The sequence below is a fragment of the Parasteatoda tepidariorum genome, chromosome 3 (assembly GCF_043381705.1).
Source record: "Parasteatoda tepidariorum isolate YZ-2023 chromosome 3, CAS_Ptep_4.0, whole genome shotgun sequence".
Taxonomy (NCBI): Eukaryota; Metazoa; Arthropoda; class Arachnida; order Araneae; family Theridiidae; genus Parasteatoda; species Parasteatoda tepidariorum.
In genome coordinates, this window is record NC_092206.1 from 16,383,381 (window position 1) to 16,407,862 (window position 24,482).

Here is a 24,482-nt window from a genome sequence, read left to right on the forward strand (position 1 = left end):
TCAACCAATTCATTTCTTATTTAAAAATAATTCAACACCATCAGAGACTGGTGTATGTTTAGTTTACATGTAGTTGAACAATTTAAAAAAGTTTATACTCAATCCCATTCCAAATGTATAACACCGCTAAAAAATTAGAATTCATAATTGTGGACGAAACAATCGCTTCAGGGTGGATGTGACCGAAATTGATGAAGTTAAAACATTACTGTTGTTAAATTATTTCCAATAACCGTCAAATTATTAACCTTTTTAAACTATTAATCCACATTTTTCAAATTGAAACTTTCCCTCTTTTTTTAAAACAAATTTTCACTCGAATAAGGAGGGAAATTAATAAGTATACTTATTTAAAAATTTTGACTTTGCATCAGATTTTTAAAAAAAAATATAAGAGCAAGAATTAAAAATAACAATTAAAACTATTCGATGATGTTAATTAAAATATTACATTTATAATTTTGCACGAAAAAATCGCTGTACAAATTATTTCTAATGTTTAATCATTCCCTTTAACGTTTAAACTATTAAGCTTTATAAACTAAGTCCACATTTTTAAGTTTGTGATAAAATATTTTTTTTTAAATATCCACATTTTTTTTAAAAAAAATCAGCAAAAATAAAGCAGTATACTTGACTTTAAAAAATTATCCTTAAATCTGATTTTTTTTTTTTGATCAACAAAGTACTTATCAATTAACTTAACGTAAATAAATTCTTGAAACTATTAAAAAATTTCATTCATCACCGATTTGTTAATTTATTACGTAAAATCATACAAGAGAGCATACATTGTTCCAAGAATGCAATTAATTTAAAATTTTCCAACAAAATTTAATTAAAATTTTCTAATTGGATGCATAAAACGTCGTTTCTTAAATTATTTTATATCAGTTTCAATTTATGATTAAGTTATGAATGATCAATGATTAAATTGTTGATGAATGATCAAACTGTTTATTATTCACTTTAGAAAAATAACTTAAAAACTGTAACGAAAATACTTACAATTTTTTTCTCGATTAACTTTCTTTGAAAATTCTTAATTTTTCGCAAAAATAAAAATTTCAGCAGCGTTTGTTGAAAAGTATTCTGTCATGTGTTGTTTTCATATATAATGAAAATTTCAAAATAATGAAATCATTTATACACTCAGGGAAGTGAAAATTAAACTAAAGAAACGAAAACGGAAGCACATTGATTTATTTTGTTCTTAAAAAAGAACCACTTGCAAAACGAATTAGTTTTAAAACAAAATTAATTCATCATGATAAATTTGGAAATAACGGTGATATATCACCTGTCAATAACTAAAATAAAACAAAGCAATAAATAACTTTAAACAAAATACTTATCAATCATTTAATTTTTAAAAATCGTTTTTTTCTAATCTTTCTTCTTATTTTTCGTTCGAAACAGGAAATCTTTTAGACCCATTATGAAAAGCACCATAATACAATACTTATTGTAACACTTTAAAAAAATAATAATAATAAAATGTTACAATGAGACCAATTGTTTAAGAATATCTTATTAATTATTTATCGGAGTATTTAATCATTATGAGAAAAACTCTGTAGATAATGATCCTTGTAAATAATTTATGATCTTAAAAATCTTCCATAGAAAAGATGATAATAAAGGTCCGTCCAATTAAAATTGTTTTAAAAAAACTACGGAAGCTTTGATAAAGTCACGTTGAGCCTTAAGTCAGAATTTATTTCGATAAAGACTATTAACATATAAATGCATATTTCCTGAATCGTTGAGTACTTCGAGTTGGATTTCGAAATTATTTTAACAAAAAAAATTTTCAAATGTTAATCGAAGTTATTATTACATTTCAATCTTAACAATGACAAGATGAGAGTCCTGACTTTGAGAAACAACATATAAAGTTTTTAAAGCAAATGTTTCCAACCTTATTTGTGTAAACCTAAATTTGTGTAAACCATCAGATTTTTTAGGAAAACTTTAACCCTTTGACACAGATGGGGCTCCAAAGTGCCTTTTATGTATTTATTTCTAACGCTCTAATTACAAGCAAAAATATATTTTGGTATTTTTTTAATTATTTAAAAAAGTTTTTTTAATTACTAAAAAACGTCCTTTAGATTATCTAAATTATATTTAGACTAAAATATAAAATCCAAAAAAAGTTGTTTGAAAATGTTTCTTTTCATTCATATTCGAAAATTTATCAATAAATGATTTTGTAAATTAAAAAAAATTTCAATGCTCAAAAATTTTTGCTGAACAAAAAGATTGTAGAAATATTGAGTTACGTCGAATCTTAGTAGAACTAGAACTAGAGAATCCAGCCATTATAAAAGACAATTTATAAAAGAAAAGTGCTAACTAGAAGAGAAGGATTGTCACACTTTTAACAGTTTCAAAATGATATTCTAGATAATGAAAGTAGAAGTTAATGATCTGTATGCAAAAATGTTAACATTAATAGCTTGTAACTACTATTTACTAATAAAAATTGTATTTACGTCTCATATATCATATCTACGGCGTTAAAAATTCTGCATGCTATTTATATCCCAGGTAGTTACTATCAATATCATAAAATGCTATTTATATCACAAGTAGTACGCATTTCTAATAATTAAAAACATAATCAAGTAATGTTTTAAATGTTCGTGTACTAAATTATATTAGTGAAATATTAATACTTTGGAGGCAGTGCGTTAAGTGTAATGACATTTATTAATTTCTTTGCTTTTAGTGGCATGGACATGCCTTTTGTATCGGACTTTTAAATCAATCTAAAATGTTCTGGCCGATTTAGAAAGTTCTGATATTGTATGTGAGATTTTTGTTTCATAACGACTATTTTTGAAAAATCATATGAAAATGTTTGCTTTGAGTTTTACTGATTTCTCATAATCAGGCATATAACTAAAACTATTTTATTTCCAAATCATTTTCAACTAAATTTCATTTCGCGAATTAGCATTTCTTTTATTTTCACTTTATATTTTCAATTCAAAAAAATATATATTTATTTAATAAATAACTATGCAACATTAATACAAATGTTAATTCTTTGATTGGTGTTCTTTAAAGAATAAAAATGTAAAGTTATTTCAAAATTGTTTGTTACAATAAAAAATTTACTTAATAATAAGAGAAATACACAGAAGTCAATTGTCATTTATATTAGATCATTCTCCATAAAAAATAAAAATAAAAAAACAAGTAACGCGTATCAATATAACTAAAAGTAGGCGTCCTTATGAATATTTCAACTTCGCTGAAACTGAGAAATTCGACAAAGAAAGGGAAACCCTTTTTCTGTGTGACAGTGTGTCCGAAACAAAGGCTATGCATAAAATAGGCCAAAAAAACTAAAAGGCCACCTTCGCCAAACCAGGCAGATTCCTTAAAGGCGGGGCTCTGCCCTTTGCATACCTCACATGAAAAATACAGACGGATTGTATCGAACTATCAAAATTCTCTGCGAAAGTGGCAAATCGTTGCCATTTTACTCTCTAAAAATTTCACTTCAAAAAGCAGTTCTCGCGCGATCTTCGAATTAGGTTAGCAGTAACAATCGGTGACGTAGTTGATATAAAAGCGACTCTCAACTAGTCAGCCCGCGACATTTGGTTTGAGGGATTATTATCGGGAACCTGTTGGTAAGTGTGCTACAAGCGATTTAATTTTATTTTTTCTATCTAGCTCTGTGTGTTATACCAGTTGAATGGAAAATTGGATTACAACTTGGAATTTATATATTAAAATATTTCGAAATTATACTTTAGTACAATTGATGATAAATCTTATTTTACTAAAAATACATTGTTTCTAAATAAATAAAAAAAATAGATAATAGATGGAAAACTTTTTAAAAAAAATCTATCTGTCTAGCAGTTGTGTTTCAAAACTTCAAAAGATTTGAAAAAGAATTTTGAAATATGTGCTGTTTTATAGAATCGTTTGCTAAATGTTGTTACGATCTTTTTTAATAATTGTGATATATTATAGTAGAATAACACATATATAACGAACATTTTAGTTTCAAAATATTTTAGCTAATATGCATTGTCTTTAAAGTAAAGAATCATTTTTAAAATAAATTTTAATAAATATATTTGGAAAAAAAATTGGAATAGAATTTTGAAAGATACGAAATCTATAGAATCGTTTGTTCAAAACATTGTGTTCTTTTTATCCCCTTGAAATATTATATTTCAGTAAAACAACTGATGACTGAAAACCGTTTGATTTGGAAAAGTATTTTAGTCGAGGTGCATTTTCTATAAAAGGCATAATAAAGATTAAAAAAAAGTTTTAAATAATCTGTCAACGTGGAATTTGTTTCAACAGTACTTGAAAGTTTAAAAACGATTTTGAAATATGCGTGATTTATAGTTTCGTTTCCACTAATAATAGTGTTCTTTTCACTCTTTGAAATACTAAATTTTTGTAACGAAATTCATACTTTTAAACTCAAACAACATTTTATGGAGTTTTAGTTACGGAGTCTTTGTTTTTAATTAAAGAACGATTGAACAAAGTTTAAATCTGTGTGGAGTTTCCTACAACAGTATCAAAATTCGTAAAAGGATTTCAAAATATGTTTCGCTAATGCATGCATTTTTCTATAAAATAGTTCATATCTAAAGAACTTTCAAATTGAAAAATTTTTCTGTTGCAATAATTTATTACAAGCAATTGTTCTAAATTAAAGAATACTTGGAATTACATAAACATTACTTAAAATCTTCACTATTTACCCTTTAAAAAAAATATGTGCACCACTTGTTAACTATTAGCATATTTTTTACACAAATTGAGAATTTTTAATTATAAAAAGTTGTTTTGGTATTTTAATCAAAAATAAAAATATATTTGGAAATCAGAAGACGATTTCAAATATGTAGTCTTTTAAAATCATTTTTTTTTTCTTTAATTGTGTCATTTTTATCAAGTATTATTCTTTAATTTAAAAAGCAATATCTTCAAAACTTTAGTAATAAATATATTTACTTTTAAGTAATAATTTATTAAAAATACACATTTCTGAATCAAGTAATAATTTTTAAAAAAAGATTAAATTTAAGTGGCTTCCCTTGTTGTTAAAATATAGATGGATGCAATTTACCCATTTTAAAAAAAGAGGTTACTTTATATTTTTTAAATTCTGTAAAAAAAAAAAGTGTTAATAGCACGTTTGTAACTCACATCTTGAAAAATGTACTGTTGCAAAAAATACTTTACTCAAAAAAAATTTGGAATATAACTTCATGTAAGTGCGAAAATAATTTGTTTATAAATTGTGTCACTTTCATCAAATGTTATTATTATATTCTCAATAAGGATACTTTATTAATCAAATTCTTTTCAATTTCGTATATAAAATTCAGCATTATTGAAAAAATTCTCGACTGGCTCGAAAACTAATCGGTAGTTAACAGGTGTCCGCAGTTTATGGATTTTATTTTAAAAAGTTATCAATTGTTATTGGGCATATTTTCGCAATCTTTGAAAAAAACAAAAACAATCTAATTAATTTAAATTAGTAGATTTTACATGTAAAATATGATTAAGGCACTCTGCTCATGTCCAAGAGTTCGCGGGTTCGATCCCAGACGGCCAAAGACTCCCAGTGTAGTAAATGGTGACAGATGCACGTTATATCTGTCAAGTCACAAAGTCCTCCATGTTCCCATAACAAATCAATACCTCTGGGGATACTGATCCAGTAGTTTCCTTGTCTTCTGGATTGGTTCGAAATTGCAAGGCTACAGAGTTGAACATTAGTAGTCGTAAACCCGAAATTGGGTTGGCTGTTGAACGACGGATGTAAAAAAAAGAAAACTTAAAAAAATAGGTAAAACTGCTTTTGACATACATCATGTTTCTCGTCAATAGACATTTACAGTTACAAAATCTAGAATAAAAACAAAAAGAATTTCCACAAATTCTCTTGATTTTCAGAATATCATTATAACTCGAATTACAATTTTCAGCTACATATAAACTGTAACATTTGTTGTATGAAAATCAATAACAATAAACTAAAACAAAAATCGAAATTTAATATCGAATCTATAAAGTATCACGCAGTATCAATACTTAGTAGTATCAGTGGTATAATTAATTTCCTTTTTATACCTTTTCAACTTTAAGTATCACTTCTTAAAAATACCTTACAATTTATATAGAAGCAAAAATATAAAGCTCAATTTATGTCTTTAGGGAAAATTTTAGTACAGATTTTACAACTACAGCACTGATTGAATGATATTTCTTTGAATAGAATCGAAGTACATTCTCATCATCACTTCAGCATTTATTACATAAATATCGATAATAGTATATTACTATCAATAACAATTAGCCAAAACAAAAATATATCGAATCTATAAAGTATCAAGCACTATCCGATACTTAAGTAGCATCATTACTTAGTTTCGATATTATATATGGTATCAATAATTTTTTTTTTTATTGTTTCGATATATCTTTCGATTTTTAATGTCCCTTCTTTAAAATAGCTTTTCTTTCAAAATTTAGACGATAATCTTCAAACATTATACTTTTAAATTCAAATCAATAAAAGCTAAATTAAATTTTTGATTCAGGGAACAAATCGGAAAAATAAAATTTTAATTTTTCATACAGGATAAAATATAAACCCTAAACCAGTGCTTCCCAAAGTGTGGTACGCGTACCCCTAGGGGTACTGGAACAGTTTAGAGGAGGTACGCATTCGTATGCGAAATATCTTGAAAAACACGAACATTTCAAAAATTTATATTTAAAAACAAAGCTATAGACATGAAAATTTACGATTACGTATTTCTCTATTGGCTATTTTTTGCAGAGTTATCAGTTAATAATTAGTAGTGTCAACAGCCAGTTGTGATTTTTAACTTTTATGCAATTTTTCATATTAAAAAATACATCAATTTCTTATAAGTGGTACACAGCTTTACGATAAATTTAGAAAGGGTACGCAAAAGTCATAAGTTTGAGAAACACGGCCCTAAGCTATTTCTTTTTTATAAAAGAAATTCTAGCTTAGAGTTTAGAATAAGCTATACTATAAGATAAGAAACCACTGACCTAAGCCCAAGGGGTATGCAGTATAAGCTATACTAAAAAAGTAATAAGCTAAAATAAAAATCGAAATTTATTAACGATACTATAAAGTATCAAGCAGTGTATCAACACGATTATCTATCAAATTCCGATAAATATTCTATAATATCGAATTTTGATAAAATCTGATAATATTGATACTTAATTTTGATAGTATACTTTTATTCTTCTGATACTTTTGCCGATGCTTGAAATCGTAATTATCTTTTGACTTTTAATGTTACTAAATAAATCTATTAATTAACGATCAATGAAAATAATAAACTATTATATATCAATATTATATTATCAACAAAATTTATGATAAATAATGTGATTTCAAAATAAAATTTTAATATTTATATAGACCTAAACTATTTCTTCATATAGAGGCAATCTTAGTTTAGAATTTACAACAAACGACATAGTTTAGAATAAATTGCTCTGCGTAGAATCGAGTTCTCATCGTCACTTTAGCATTTGTTATGAGGCATGATGTGAAATAGCACAAGATTGGCGAAACTCAAAAGTAAATAATGGAGAATAGAAAAACGAACAATGCTCTTTTTTACTTTTTTTTGCCATTTATACCCTTTATATATTGAGGACAACCATAACGATTGACGAAGTTTCATTTTCCTTTGAAAATGCTACCTGGCTTTGATTTTAATTCTTATTTTAATGATGAACATTCATAGCATTTTCATTAAAATTCTTTTCATATTATTTCACAATATCGAAACAAGTTTTAAAAAATAAATATAAAATTATAATCGTTTTGAAACTAGACTTATAATTGTAACGGCCTTTTTAAGTAGTATTTAACTGGTTAGACAGGAAAGACAAGGAAGAATGTAATAAGTTGACTATTTAACTATTTCAAATTTTTTTTTTCTGAAAAACTTACAAAAATATCCTTTAAGACTTTTCTTTCAGCTTAGCCCTTTGTCGCCGATAGGTCACCGGTGTCCCTTTTATATTTTTCTGACGTTCTAATTATGAAACATAAACAACAATCAATAAAACAAATATAATATAAAGTTTTGTTTATAATCAATAAAACAAATATAAAAAAGAATCTAGTAGTTACTTAAAATATCAGTTAGATTATCGGAATTATATTTGTACTAAAACATGAAATCCAAAACAATTAATTAGCAAAAGACAAGGATACTGGTAGGCCAGAGAACTTTTGTTCAATTTAAGTTCTTGATTTAATTTTCGTCTTTGATGTTTTGCTTTTGTTTTTGTATTTTGTATATTTCATCTCTTTCTGTATTTGCATTTTTCTCTTCTTTTGATCTCTGTACGGCGTTAGGATAATGTCTATATCGCCTGCTGCATTGGAAATGGAAAAAAAATTAGCAAAATGATTTTGCAAGTTTAAGAAATTTCAATAATGATTTTGTAAGTTTAAGAAATTTCAATAATGAATTTGTAAATTTAAGAAATTTCAATTATGATTTTGTAAGTTTAAGAAATTTCAATAATGATTTTGTAAGTTTAAGAAATTTCTATAATGAATAACTGTTCCCTTAGATCTAAATAACTGCGAACAAGTACAACTTGGAAAAATTATTGTTTGGAAGTGAGCCGTGGTTGAAAGATTTTATCTTTAACGCAGAAAAAGACTCCTGTGTTTCATGCTATATTTCATAACCATAAATTTGCGTAAAATAGTTTTAAACTACTTGTCTCTTTATTCTTGACTGTTCTAAACAATGACAAGCTCACAAGAATAATCTCATTGATTCCAATTTCGTATGAAAATTTTTTACGTAATCATATTTTTGTCTTTATGTTTTATATATGATAGCAAGTGTTTGATTAATAGGGAAGATTGTTCCACGCATGCGTAATTTTGTACAACATCAAAAAAAAAGAGTTTTGCAAATCAATTTGCTTGTTAATGAACAAATATTTTAATACATACAAAATATAATAAAATTGTTTTATTTTTTTATTGTAATCTTACGTAAGTTCAGAAAATCTGCCTGCATTACGTCCTCAAGTTACAAGAGCTTTCCAATTCTTATTAAACAAGGAAACCTTAGTGAAACTTCCCGACATTTCATATTAGTGTAAAAAAAACATTGTGAAATTAATACTAAATGAGCATTAACGGATATATAAATTTATGTACAAAGTGTCTCGTAATAGCCGCCTTTAATATACATTTTTAGAATCATTATCAAAATTGCAGTCAAAAAAGTATAATTTTAGAACTAATGTTTAAGCATATAAATTTTAATTAAAATTTTAATAACATTTTAATCAAAAGTTTCGTTAAGCAAACTAATATTTAAGCATATAAAAAATATATGGCCAACCAAAGAGGTTAAATTAGTATCGAGAAAGGCAAGTATAAGAATGTCTAAACCTGTTTCATTGCCGTTTGAAACATGAAGCTGACTTTAAAAATAGGTTTTCAACTCCTTTACGTTTCCTCTTGTAACCAAACAAGCTTTGATGTTTTTAACCACGTCTTCCTCAATACTGATTCGTTAAATTTCGACTTTATTTTGCGTTTATCTAGCTTACATATAAATTTGAGATAAATATTGGTTATATTTTTTTAACTAAAATGCTAAATATATAAATTAAGGATGGTGATTAAGGAACATCACTTACTTGTATTTTGTCTCAATTAAAAAAAAATAATTTGTTTTTATATGAAATATCGAAATACATTATTCTTCAAGGATACGCAATAAGCAATTTTGATTGCATAAATTTTTGTAAAATGTTCTCATAAAATACATTTAATGATATGATTCTCTTCTAAAAATGTTTTGATAAAATGATTACCAATCAGCTACATACAAACAAAACTTATCGTAGCAAACTTTGCCAACAATTATCTTTGTCTTTGTGTTCTTTCTTAACCATGTTAATTTAAATATAGTTTCGAATTTTTAAATTTTTCATAAATAAAATCCACAACTTAAATTTTTTTAATAAATTGTGCAGATTGCTCTCTTATAAAAGTAATTGTCTTAAAAACAAGCCAAAGTATAAAACAAATCGGTAAAAATATAGAGATTTTGTATAGAGATGTATGTTCAACAATAAGTGCGAATTGCTATTTTGTCTTTTAAAGATATTAATATTTTCTTAAAAATTAAACTTTGGAAATAAAACAATAATATGAATATTTAAGAATATTTTTTACGCGTATGGAAAAAAATTATTTCAATTTTAATGTTTTATTATTATAAATAAAAAAGGTGCGGCAAATAAAACTCGTACAAAGTTATAGAATCATGGATTCATGGAATCATGAATATTGAATCATGGAATCATGAATCAAAGTTATTGAATTATGGAATAAAACTTAACTAATTTCTTTTTTAGTATATGTGTTCATTTCTTTTTTGACTACTAGTTCCATTGTAAAATATTTTATAATATATCTCATAGTTTAGGTCTTGTTTTTTGGCGTTTTTACAATTTCAAGCGAAAGATATGCTATTTTAGAGTTGTTTATACAAAAGAAACGTAAGTGTATAATCGTGAGTTTGCTTTGCACACAATCGTTTTATATACAAACACGTGTTACTGTCAACGACCGAAATTTGTGGTTGTTGACTTCAACATAGTCACTTTGCTAAATGACGGAAATATATACTAGGTCTATATAAGTGCCAATATTTGGTTTACATTTGCAGGGTATACCCTACATCTATCTTTTTTTAAGGTTCAGTGCCACTGCCCGGTATGGATGGTGTTTTCTACAGTAGGGAGCGCTGCAAGCTCGGGACTGCCTAAATTTCCGGGTTACTGTTTCAGTTGTATTTTAAAGCCATTTGGCATCATTGTGTTTTGAGATTCCTGCAAACAATGTATTTGATTACTTATGTTTACAATGCTAACAATACTGTTTACAATACTAAAAGTGTTAACACTAACGTAAGATGGTGCACAGCTTGCAACGCGAACAAACAGTAATAAACAAATGGAAAGAGGCCAAATCAAGACTGCCAAAAAAGCGAGTTATTCAAAATCTAGCAACCATGTCACCTTTTTTAATAATANAAAAAATGTAAGGAATTCAAGAGCAGAAAGACCCCAGATAAACGCATTTTAAAGTTATTTTACTCTAAAGAACTAGTAAATGTGGTAACTCGTAATAAAAACAATAGAAATGCAAAAAATAGTTGTCTATATAATAAGTTAAACAAAAAAAAAGAATTATAAACATTATAAAAATTTAAAAGAAAAGAAGATTAAGAAAATGAATTCAATTTAATTTTTTTGAGGAATACTGGTTTAAAAAATTTATCTCTAATTGGTAGGTTTTTCGTAAATGTGGTAAAACATTGGTCAAACCTCAACAAATGTCAACATTAGTTTTATTTTAAGTTAATTCAAACTTAATTCATTATTACCTCAGTCAGTATCTTTAAAATTGACAGTAAAATCAAATATATAACTAGAATAATCTGACAAAATAAATATAACCAAAAGTATTTTTGCTATCATAACGTATATTCAATTTTATTAAGTCAGAAATCTTAATTTTAAATTAAGCTTTCAATACTTTATGAAATATTGCGTGTTAACAAATTATTTCCAATCGTTCATTTCAATTTATAATAACTTAAATTGAAAATTTATGAAATATAGATTTCTATAATTATATTAAGAAAATTAATCACTTAATATTGATTGTCTATAAAACAAGATTTTTTTACTTATTTTCTCGTTCATGGACTTCAATGTAACCCACTCTTAATAATTATTGTATACCATTATAAAAAAACAAGCAATGTCGTTATAAATTAAAATAAAAATATCATGTTCGAGTCACTGAAATAAATAAAACAATTTTATTTATTATACTCAAATGTAAGCCGGAATCGTGAACTAATGAGTGAATTGATATAAATATTTAAAACTTAGCTTAGAAAAGAACTATAATTATTGCTTTGGTTTTATGTTCTATTTTGTTATTATTCTTTTATTCTAAAACTTGAATTTTACATTAAAACTAAGTTAATTACTTTTGTAAAATCGCTTGCATTAAAAAAAAATTGGTTCATGCGGAAGTGTGGTTTGAAAGTGCAATTAAAGACCCTTTTGAAATAAAGCGTACAAATGTCTGCTTGTTTTTTATCTTTATGAATCAGTCAGTAATCTTTAATTGTTTTTCGTTTGCGCATGGTGCAAGAAACATTCTTACCTGAAAATCATTTGAGTTCTTGATTTTTTTTTTCCTTTTAAATTTTCTCTTTAAGTTCGAAATTATCTTTATTAGATTCGTTTTATGAGTTTTGCATTTTTCTCTGTTATTTTCTAACCTTCACTCCCGGCACTAAGAAGAAAAAAAAGTATGATTAAAACTTCCAGAATATAGTAAAATATACCGTGCTTCTGGCTCTATGGGAACACCAAAAAGCTCATAAATTTTTACCAAAGAGCTTTTGTAATAATTTTGGAAAAATTAACAATAAAATACAATTTGATAATATATGATAAAATTTAGTAATTTCATCATGATACCTTAGTGCATGATATAAAAATTCCTTTATTCGGTAAAATTTGCTTTTCCATATTTTTTTCTAAATGTGTGATATAAGAACTATAAACATTAAATACCATATATTAATTACGGTAATTAAATACCGTATAGTAAATATCGTATATTTTAGTTTTATTTATCAGAATTATATATATTTTTTTTAAAAAATGACAATGCCATGTATGGTAATTTTACTAGATTTTTTTTCTCCGTACAAATTGAAGGAATACATGCAACATTAGACTTAAATGACTTTAAAAATATTTTTTAAAAAATGCATATATTACATTACTGCCATTATACATTGTTTTATTTATTTAGAAATTACCGTTATTTTTATTTATTTATTTTTCAATTTGACTCCAGAAATAATTATTAGATATATTATCATAATATGTAGTCTAGACATTAATATGATCTACTTGATGAATGAAGTTTGACGTTCCTAGTTGAAAGCATTTCAAATAAATGCAGTATTTTTTTTTTTTTTAAATCATTCAAAATGATTTAACCGGGTTAAATTGTCGCGTAGACGACACTACCAACAAAATTATTCCATTTATCGTTATCGTAAAGATATCGCTTAAAGGGTGAAAAAAAAAAGCAGGAGCAGAAGTAAAAGTAACAGATGACAAAATGACAGTAATGTAAACAAATCAACAAGACCATAATAAAAGATGATTATGAATGCATCAATTACTATTTTTCCTGAAAGTTATCTATAATAAGATCTGTCAAAAGCAAAGAATAGTGAATACTAGTTAGAACTATTGGAGTGTGTAAAGATTTCTATAACCAACCTTAAAAGAAGTTGGAATGAATCAAAAATGAATAATGCATCTTTCGGTGACTGATATACACAACGTAATGACGTTTATAAACAAACTAAAGTAGAAATATTCATTAAATCAAAACAGTTGCTGCTTTGATTTAATGAATTTTGCTAAATTTAAGTAAAATAAAAAATTTAAAAAAATAAACGTAGTTTTGAAACGCAGCATTGTTAATTTTAAAGACATTATACATGGAGAAAAAATTCTGATAAAATTACTGTACTGTAGGCGCATAAGCAAACCATACCACGGATTGGAAACTTGGCGATTGCAGTTGGAATTGGCGATGATAACGCGTAAATGTGATGGGAGAACGAAATTACACATTAACCTAAACAGCAATTTGACGGTAGTGACATTTCCGGTAAAAAAAAAAAAAAAAAAATCGTAATTCGGGTTATTAAAACTAATATATACGGTATTCAAACAATTCATTGGTATGCAGAAAAATTTCCGTGTAAGCGGAACATGGGATCTTTAAAAGAAATACTTCTGTTTTTGTTTTTTTCTTTCTTTTTAAGTTTAAACTGATTTAAATTTTCTTTCTTCTTTTGTAAATTGTTCGTGATGGCAACTAAGCTTCCACGGTTTTTTTTTTTTAATTCAAATTTAGTCACTAATTGCTTTTTGCATAATATTTTGCATTATTCGGAAAAGGATGCATCGTTCTCTTGCACGAAAAAAAAAATTCTGGTAAAATTACTGTACTGTATAATAATAACATTTCTGTTTATAAAAAAATATATATATAAATCTGCTTAATAAAATCTAAATACATGGTATTTAAACCATTTATTTGGTAATTTTTTTCGTATTTATTTAACAGTTACGATTATAATTATAATAATATTATAATAATAGTTATAATTACAGTTATAATTATATTATAATAATAGTTATAATTACAGTTATAATAATAATTGACACCCGGTGGCTGAGCGGTAGCGCTTCGCGCTGTCGTGCCACAGGTCCCTGGTTCGATCCTCGGGCTGGGCAAGGTTGACTCAGCCTTTCATCCCTTCAGTGGGTCGATAAATGAGTACCAAGCATGCTTGGGAACTAAACACTGGGGGTTTTGATTTCGGCTGACCACCTGACCGGAACATCTGCTCCTGCATCCCAGAGCCCAAGGTCACAGAGCCCAAGGTCAAGAAAACTGAGATGGACACAGTAGTCCTTGGCCCTCTATGAGCTGTCGCGCCACTAAGTTTAGTTTAGTTATAATAATAATTATTACTTATTTCATATTGTTACAGTTTATCATATAATAACCGCACCATTAGTAAAAATACAAAATTGAAAAGTATATTTAACCTGATCAATGGTTTTTATGCCATGCTCTTCATGATAAATTTACCAAGCTTTACCATATTTTATCCATTATAAAACTATATTTTATAGTTAATTTTGCCCAAATCATTGCCAAAGCACTTCAGGGAAAGTACCGAGCTATTTGGTATTCCCATAGAGTTAGAAACACGGTGAATTGTACCTTATTTTGGTAGTTCTGACCATACCTTATTTCCATGCGTATGAAGTAAACCTGTAAACAGTTTTGGAAAGTAGGTAAAGGTTTAAAGTGTGAAAACTTTGTACATTATTAACTGTTGTCGTTAAAAATGGATCAAAATTTTTAGAAAATTTATGAATTCGTCATATGATTTATCTATTATGAATAGTATTGGTTAGTGTGTAAAGGCTTTTGTTTAAAGTTTGCATATTTTATTGAGAAAAAATAAAATTATTTTTAAGTATTTTAAAATTAATTCTTCTTTCTTTATTTTTAGTATTCCACTAAAGAATGAAGTTTCTTATTTCCTGCTTCCTCTTTTTAGGTAAGATAATTTGATAATTATGTTTCGCAGATGCATATGTGTCATAATTATTATTCATTAATTAATGTTTAACTATTATCAGTTAATTATTGCAAGGTAAAGTTCTATGAGCAAGAATTATCAATTCTTACTCAGATAATAAGTTTATTAAGAAAATTTCGCTTATTCAAAAAAAAAAAAGAATTTTAAAAAAAAAATTCTAAATTTCATTCTTACATAATACGTTTACATAAATACGAATTTTCCATTTTAAATTTAAGGAGGATTATTGCAAATGTAGCAAAGAAACACATTAAACATAGTTTAAATAAAGGTTGAATTTCAATAATAATGAAGATAAATTATTAACATAATTTTTTTTTTATTATTTCTTGTATTGTTAAAACTATTTGAAGACTAAATATCATACAAAACAAATTTTAAAAAATAAAATTAAATAAATATGAACTTTTTATTTTAAATTTAAGAAATAATACAACTAATATATATAATTGTAACAAAAATTATATTAAAATAAAATGTTTTAACCAAACATTAACTTTTTATCAAAATTATAATTCATTTACATAATTAATAATTAGGCCAAAAATTTACGATTTATAAAAATACAATTAAAATTTTTTTTTCATTCTCAAAAATTATTTGGAGAAAAAATCTCCCATTAAAAAAAATTTTCAAGTAAATACTGACACAAACAACGTCATAACAAAAGCATATTACAAAATTATGTCTTTATCGAAAATTTACTTTTAATAAAAATAAAAAGTCATTTACGTTATTCTTTATTATATAGTACAATAAATAATTACGTAATACGTCGTACTATTTATAAAAATACAATAAACATACAATATAATAAAATTATATAATAAAAATTAAATAAAAATATTTTTTTAGCTTAAATAATTTTCATTATCATTCCAAGAATTATAATTTTATAAGATTTTTTTTCCTTCATTTATAGGGGTAGCTGCCTTAGCAGAAGAACGAGTAAGTACTTAGAATAATAGAATTTATTTATTTATGCCAAATTAATAGTTTTTAATGCTGTGTAGAATTTTAAGTATATTTCATTTATACAATACAACAGATCTCGGAAACATTTTCATCAACTTCCTTAATTATATTAATGTCCGGTTTGATTTTCACAAACATTATTAAAATATTTTAGTTACTTTACTGATTATTAATATACTTTATGATTAATATTATTGCATAATTAGTAAGTTTTAGTTCCACTCATCAAAATTCATTTTGCAATCTTGGAATTATTTCCTTATCATTAAATCACATTTCCCATTCTTCAGAATCAGAATTAAAACGCTCTTCGGGTGTTGAGGGAAATTCCATCAGAGATAAGTCCATTGCTTAGCAACCGTGGGTGAAACTCTCGTTTCAACTGAAAATTAGATACCGATCCTTTCCAAAACTATGCAATGAAAAGGAATTGGAGGGAAAAGTTTCCCTGAATAGAAGCTTCTATGGTTAAACTTTCCCCTAAAACAGCAGTGCTTTCCTGCGTAAGTGGAGTTACCTTAACTAATATTCACTGATGCATACAGGAAAAGAATTGTCCGAATTTCTAAAAAAAAAAATTCTTTACGAATAATTTTTTGTAAATTATTTAGCAATTATATGTTTAAAAAATTTAAATTTATTACCCTGAGCTATGTTAAAGGAAAACCTAAAACTTTTTCAACCTCTTATAACATTAACTTCAAAAATCATAAATTCATTTTTCTTCCCTTCAATATTAATATCAATTTCAAAACTACGCCATAGATTCATTATTGAGAATAAGAAAAATTATTAGTTCAGAATAGATGGTGTTTTCTACACTAGAGAGCGCTGCAAGCTTTTTACCGTCCTTATTTCCGGTTTACTTTATCCTATGTATTTTGAGCCCCTTTGGCTCAACGTGTTCATTGTGTAGAGTGCATCCTCTCATCTAAAAGATAATTTGGAAAATAAACTTAGTCTCGCTACTCTAACTAAATGACAACACTAACGTATGCACGGTGTACTACTTGGCAACAAGAACAAATAGTAATTAGTCAGAAGAAGCCAAAACAGGACTGCCAAAAAAAAATAGTTCTTTCCAAATTTAACAACCATGTTACTTCATTTAACAATATAACTATAAATAACTAAAGCAAATTTTCACTTCAAACTCAACAAAGTTGCTTAAGAACATGAGCATCATATAAAACTCGGTAAATTTAAGCTCAGAAATGATATAATTCATTTCTTTTATTGGAAACAAAATTATCTGTTTGAAAATATCCCTCACGCAATAATCTGTAATAAGCAGCTTTAAACTTTCTGACCGGAAGTCGTAAAAAGTTCGAAAATAAAAATAAAAATTTAACATTTGTATTGAAAACGCCATCCATGAAGGAGTAGATTAAGATAACATTTTGTAGCTTTTTTCAGTTAAAATTGGTAAGTTTTCATGGATTGGAAATGATTTTCACAGCAAAATCGCTTATCATTACAATGATTTTTAATTTTAGGTCAAACGGCAAGCTTCTTACACATTTCCAGGCCCACGAAGCGATAGGTCATATAGGCCGTCATTAAGTGCAGCTCCCGTTTATGTAGCAGAACATGAAGCAGCTGAAGTTTATCCAGCAACAAGAAGACAATCACAACCTCAATATGCAGCAGCGCAACCAAGAGCTCCAGTACAACAAGCAGTTGCAGCTCCTGCTCCACCACCACCTCCTGAATACGAACCAGCCCCTAGACAACAAGCAGCACCACGAGCACAATCATCATCAGCAGCGTCTAGAAGAAGAGGTTCCTCATCTGCAGCAAGCAACCGAGCAAACAAAGTAAAAATTTTACTAAATTAACTCCTTGTTTTCAATTAAACCTTCTTATAAATAAAAATACATTAAACAAAATTTGAAAAAAATAATTTAAAAAATTTATTAAAAAATTAAATAAATAAAAAGACTTTATAAACAACCACAAACTTTACCGAGATAAAATTAAGGCAGGATGCACAAAATTAAAGTGATGGTTTTCAAAAATTTATAACAGGAAGAAAAAAAACAATTCTAGAAAATATGTTCATTAACTTTTCTCCCATGAGTTTCTGGTTTTAGTTCAAAGTTTTTTCATACAGAATATTCTCCTTATTTTTCTCTTTTTTGTTTTAAAATAAAAATAAAATACTACTGTAACTTATATTTTTCCATTTCTGCTAAAAAAAAAAAAAAACGAAAATGTTATTGTCAGTCTGTAACAGCGGCTGAATATTAAGGAACAGAACAACAAAGAAATTATTTACATTTAAAATAAAACCAAAAAAAATAAAAAAAAAAATTTCCTTAATTGATTTCCAAGTCGAACCGAAATCCATCGAATTTCATTTAAAGAAAAATAAAACTTAGGAAGCTTTGAAACTGGAAGACTGGGCATTTACATCAATTTAATAATGAACATTGAAATACATTAAATTAATATATTATTGACAAGATTAATGGCAAAAGAGGGTTTAAAATGACTTATTTTATTGAATGAGCCTCTTGGTACGAAAATTAATTATTTATTTTGTCGTTTAAGAAAAATCATTATAAATAAACGTCTTGTTACAATTGTTTAATAGGTTCCACACCAATAAACTCAGAGATTGTCTTCTCTAGCATATCAATTAAAATAAAAAGATAATTTCCATTTCTTCTTTTTTTAAAAAAAAAAAAATACTGAAAGAAAGTAACTTTTTAAACCGAATCATTTCTTAAAACAACGATAAATTACGGGAAAAGTAAAAAGATTATAATAATATAATCAAAGATTACAAAAACAATTGTAAAAAAATCACTTGCTATTTTATTCTTGATCTCTTTAATTCTAGAATTCAACTAAGTGAACAAACTTCTGTTAGATTTCGCGTGACAACAATAATACAAAATTTCTTCATGTTAGTTCAAATAATCTTAAGCTTTCCTCCATTTTAACAACAGATTAATTAATGATAATAATAAAAAGTTTTCGCCATCATTGAAATTCTATAGAATTTTTTCGAACTTAACATTTCATTTGGTTGTGTAATAAACACCAAAAAACTTAATTTCAAAAATACGAATTGCTTGAAAAATTTGAAAGATACTATCCTGTCTTTATTTCCCATTTTCCATCTGACAACAGCCGTAACATAACATTTATAATTCGGTTCTTGCAACTAATCAGATGTTAACGCCGAATCACGTGGTTATGCATGACGCTTAAATTTTGGGTTTATTATAGCGCTGAATCAATTTTTGGAGGATTTAATTTGATGCCGGAAAGCGACGTCACGCGTGTTTGTCGAACCTGATTGGCTGACCCACGCATGACTTTGCTTTCAAGTATCCAATAAACAATTAGTCAAATTTTCCTTTTGTGATGTAGCTGAATTAACTGTTAACCAATCATAAAACCAAAGAGTAAAACGTCCTCATAAAGGCCTCTTTTTTGTTCTGAATATCAAGAAAAACCGGTTCTAAAGAGTGGAAATATGTTTTTACCTTTCGTATGCATACACAAAGCAGATCTTGTTACATAAAAGAACTAATTGAATCTCTTAACTTGCTTCAAATATAAACCGAAACAGTTAAAAAAAACTCCCTCCGCTCACGTTGTGTATTAATCCATAGATAATCTTAAAATTTTTGCGAAATCCAACAAAGGAAATATCTTAACTACTCAAAACAATAAATAGAAATTTAATAGCAAAAATTACTCCAACGCCTTCAACTATTCTAAAATTCTTGCCTGGTTTAAAAATGAAAGATAATCAAAACGTTGAATTGGTTTGATTGTTGGCGGAAGTGATGCTTTTTAAATATTTCAAGAGGCATATAGAACTTTCTCTGGCTGACGACAAAAATTTCAGTTGAGAGTTGAGCTTGCCTGATGCATAATATTCTGTCTAAGCGATATTTTATTCCACCAGATTCTATTAAAAGCTCATTTTATCAAACATTTGGCAGATATAGATTTGTCACAAACTGTTTCTGTACTCATGACATCCTTTGTTTTGCAGTATGGTTCAGCTCCTCAACAGTCATTAAATGGACATGCTGAGGATGATGAAGAGGAAGCAGGGCCAGATCCTTTGACTCTTCTCCTAGAAGACTCACAATTCACCTGTGGTGGAAAGCAAGACGGTTACTACGCTGATGACAGTGTCAACTGCCAGGTCTTCCATTACTGTGTTGGTGGAGCTAAACATTCTTGGATGTGTCCTGAAAACACCGTCTTCCATCAAGTTCATCTTAACTGTGTGCCAGATTCTCAAGATATTTGTGCCCAATCGCAAAAGTTCCACTTTGTGAATGAATATTTATACAAAGTAAGTATAAAAAAAGCAGCAAAAGAAAGTATAAAGAAAGATAAGCAAGATTAAAAATAATTCAATAGTTTAAAGATATTACTGTAATTTTGCTGCGAGTTAAATATATATTTTTTTATGTTATTAAGTCAAATACATAAAAATCAACCGTTAAAAAAATATTCAAATTAAATATGAAGAAAGAAAGAAAGACAGAAATATATATATATATATATNGAGAGAGAGAGAGAGAGAGAGAGAGAGAGAGAGAGAGAGAGAGAGAGAGAGAGAGAGAGAGAGAGAGAGAGAGAGAGAGAGAGAGAGAGAGAGAGAGAGAGAGAGAGAGAGAGAGAGAGAGAGAGAGAGAGAGAGAGAGAGAGAGAGAGAGAGAGAGAGAGAGAGAGAGAGAGAGAGAGAGAGAGAGAGAGAGAGAGAGAGAGAGAGAGAGAGAGAGAGAGAGAGAGAGAGAGAGAGAGAGAGAGAGAGAGAGAGAGAGAGAGAGAGAGAGAGAGAGAGAGAGAGAGAGAGAGAGAGAGAGAGAGAGAGAGAGAGAGAGAGAGAGAGAGAGAGAGAGAGAGAGAGAGAGAGAGAGAGAGAGAGAGAGAGAGAGAGAGACGATTGCAACGCTCGAATACGCCATCTGGAGAGAAGACCGGTTCCATACCTTTGGCCCTTCTCCCTTCCCCTTCCTCCCCATGTCAGTTGTATAGGAATGTACTAAGATATTTTTCCTTTGCTTAATATTTTGTGTTTTTAATTAATATAAATATTTTTTAAAATTTCCATGGCGCTTTCTCTTAGAACTACGTTTACTGTAGTTTTCAGTTCCATATAGTTTCCCATCTTAAAAGATTTTAATCTATGTGAAAACCAAGACAGAAACTAACGTACTTCCTTGTTTTATGACTCTCCACACGCTAATGAAGAAAGCATGCGAAGTGTTACCATAGATAGAGAGTTCTGCTCTACGCCACCTGTAGCCCATTTATAAGAGAAAAATAGAGAGAGAGCGTATTATAAGAGAAAAATTTAGAAAACATAAATTATTAGTACAAATATTGGTACTAAATTAAATTTCAAGAAACATAAACTAAACTTAAAAAATGTTTCTTTTTTAGCCTATTGACTACGAAGGACCAAACAACACTGCTCGTTACTCTCAAAGATATTACCCTGATGGATATGTAGTAGGTGATCCCTTAGTTGCTCCACAACCTCAAGAACCTAGACGACCTGCAGCCCAACCACCTCCTCCTCAATATCAACCAGCACCTGCCCCAAGACCTCAGCCAAGACCACAACCCAGACCATCTGCCCCTGCACCACCTCCACCATCATACAGAGCTCCTCAACCTGCACCTCAACCCAGACCACAACCACGACCATCTAGGCCATTAGAATCTTACCCAGTAGAGGAACCTCGTGAATATAGGCCTCAACCTCCACCACAATCTGCATCGCAAACTTATCGAGGTAGTCCCGCCCAACCTCAAGGTCCACCTCCTCAAGGTTACAGAGTAGCTTCTGCCCCTCAATCCCGACCTCAATCTGCTTACACCAGCAGCGAAGAAGCTCATTATCAACCTGAACCATCACCACAAAGCAGGAGACAAGCAGCATCACCACAACCACCACAGAGGGCAACTGCAGGTTATGCTCCAAGACAACAACAATACAGGCAACCACAGCCACAGCAAACTGCCAGATCTGGAAGTGGATATCAACCCTATGCCTCAAACCAAGCAGCTGGTGTTGAATACGATGAAGATTATTAAACATCCAAGTTTTAGAAATTTTTAAATTTTACTGCTGTGATTAGTCACATTTTGACACATGTCAAGCCATTGTCTTTGTGTACTTTATTGGATTTACATCAGGATTGTAAATCCAATGCTTGTTACTTATGATTAGCTTTAGGCTAGTCTTGTATAAATTATTCCATATTTTGCCAGAGGCAAAAGATATACGGGGTTTGTTTTAAAGGACTCTGTTTTTTTAAAAAACTCATCTGCTCAAGATAACTCATATTTAATGAAAATAATTTATGCATCATTGCAATAATTAGTCAATTTATTTCGGTAAAAAATTTTATTTAACTCGAACATTTTTTCCCTTTCTACATACATAATTTTACAGTAAAATCAGTAAAGAGAATCTGAATTCTTGATTGTATAAAATAAATTTTTAAAATTTCATTTATTTTGTTTAAAAAAAGAGGAAGCTTTACTAGAAGGAATTATGCATGGCAGAAGCTTATATCAATAGTACGCTTTCATACAAATCAGTCAGATAAGTCAACTCTTCATTCATAAAGCACATTTGTATAAAGTATGTTTAATTAATAAATGTTATGTATTTTATATTGTTTATTACGACTCTTCTTTTCTTTCCCAGTTTGTAAAGTTCCAACAATTTTAAATATGTTTCCAGTAAAATTTTAAACTATATACTACTTAAAATATACAACTTTCGGACTAAAATATAGTATACTGAATTAAGAAAAAGTTTATAAAAACTGAAACACATCGCATAGTTTAAAAATGCAAAAAAAATAATAACTATTGCCCCTTTATAAAATACTAAAACCAGAGCTGCCAACCATTATGGATTGTCTGTGAAATGTCGATTTTATTATAAGTAGGTAAAAGAATTTATAAATTTCCTTTTAAAAATTGAATTTTTAAATTCATTTAAAATGATTTTGATCACGAGTACAAACAAAGTAGTTATAAATATAAATTCAAGTTATTCAAACAATAGTGTGTTAATGCTGTGGAAAATTAATAAAACTACTATTTTTACTTACAATTGTACTTCAATTATCCTTTAACTTTTTTTTCACTAAAAATTAAAAGTTGTCAGGTTAGTAAAAATATCCCTTACCTTCTTACAATTATTTAAATAATTACACCCTTTTGTTAATACCCTTTTACAGTATGTTGCAATCAGTGCCGCATTTCAGAATAGAGTATACACAGGGTGTTCCGTAAAGAAAGTCCTCAATCTATATTTTGAGAATCCTTATACTAAATGAATTTAAAAAAGTATTAACTTTCGGTTTTCGCTTTAACTGTAGTAATCTAACAGTAGAATTAAATTGAAATTAAAGATAGATGCGATCGCAACGCTGGAATATGCCATCTGGGGAGAAGGCGGGTTCCTTGTCTTGAACCTTCCTCCGTCTCTCTCCCCAGTTATATATAGGAATGTACTACAATATTTTCCCCTTTCTTAATATTTTTCTTATTTAACTGTCAGAAATAATTTTTAAAATTTCCACGAAGCTTTCTTTTAGAACTATGTTCACTATAGTTTTCAGTTCCAAATAGTTTTCCAGCTTAAAAGTTTTTAATTTATTTAAAAATCAAGAGAAAAACTAACGTACTTCCTTCTCCTATGACTCTCCACACGCTTATGGTGAAAGTATGCCAAGTGTTGCCATAGGTAGGGAATTCTGCCAATAACTTAATTCAAAAAACAAAATTTGCTCTGTAATTCATTTTATAACATTTAAAATAAAATATTCATCAGGAATCTTTTGTGTTTTCATTGAGCGATCAAAATTCTTAACTTTTGAAGCTAATTGGAAAGAAAAAAAAAATTCAAATTTTTTTTCTCTCTCAGAATTCAACTTTTATTCCAAATTTGTAATGTTTCAACATGTGATTTTTTGATATAGTTCTTCTTTCTTTTTTTTAAGAATAATTTTAAAATAAGATTTTAATGTCCTATGTAAGTGTTGCTCACATCACTCATACCCATTGGTCAACAAAATTAGGCAATTCAAAAACCCTCTTCCTTCGTTAGGTGCATACATAATATTTGAACAGCCAGAGTAAGGTGAATAAACATCAAAAAAGGTTTAATTAGAGGTT

At 28.0% G+C, this 24,482-nt stretch overlaps 1 protein-coding gene across 1 annotated transcript; it reads left to right on the forward strand.

Moving 5' to 3' along the window:
• The first annotated feature begins 3,420 nt into the window (after window positions 1-3,420).
• On the forward strand, window positions 3,421-22,974 carry LOC107456798 (serine/arginine repetitive matrix protein 1). Its single transcript, XM_043048644.2, has 6 exons — window positions 3,421-3,647; window positions 15,240-15,287; window positions 16,252-16,277; window positions 17,801-18,121; window positions 20,320-20,628; window positions 21,726-22,974. The coding sequence occupies exons 2-6, from the start codon at window positions 15,254-15,256 to the stop codon at window positions 22,380-22,382; spliced, it is 1,347 nt and encodes a 448-aa protein (XP_042904578.1). The 5' UTR covers window positions 3,421-3,647; window positions 15,240-15,253; the 3' UTR covers window positions 22,383-22,974.
• The last annotated feature ends 1,508 nt before the right edge of the window (window positions 22,975-24,482 follow it).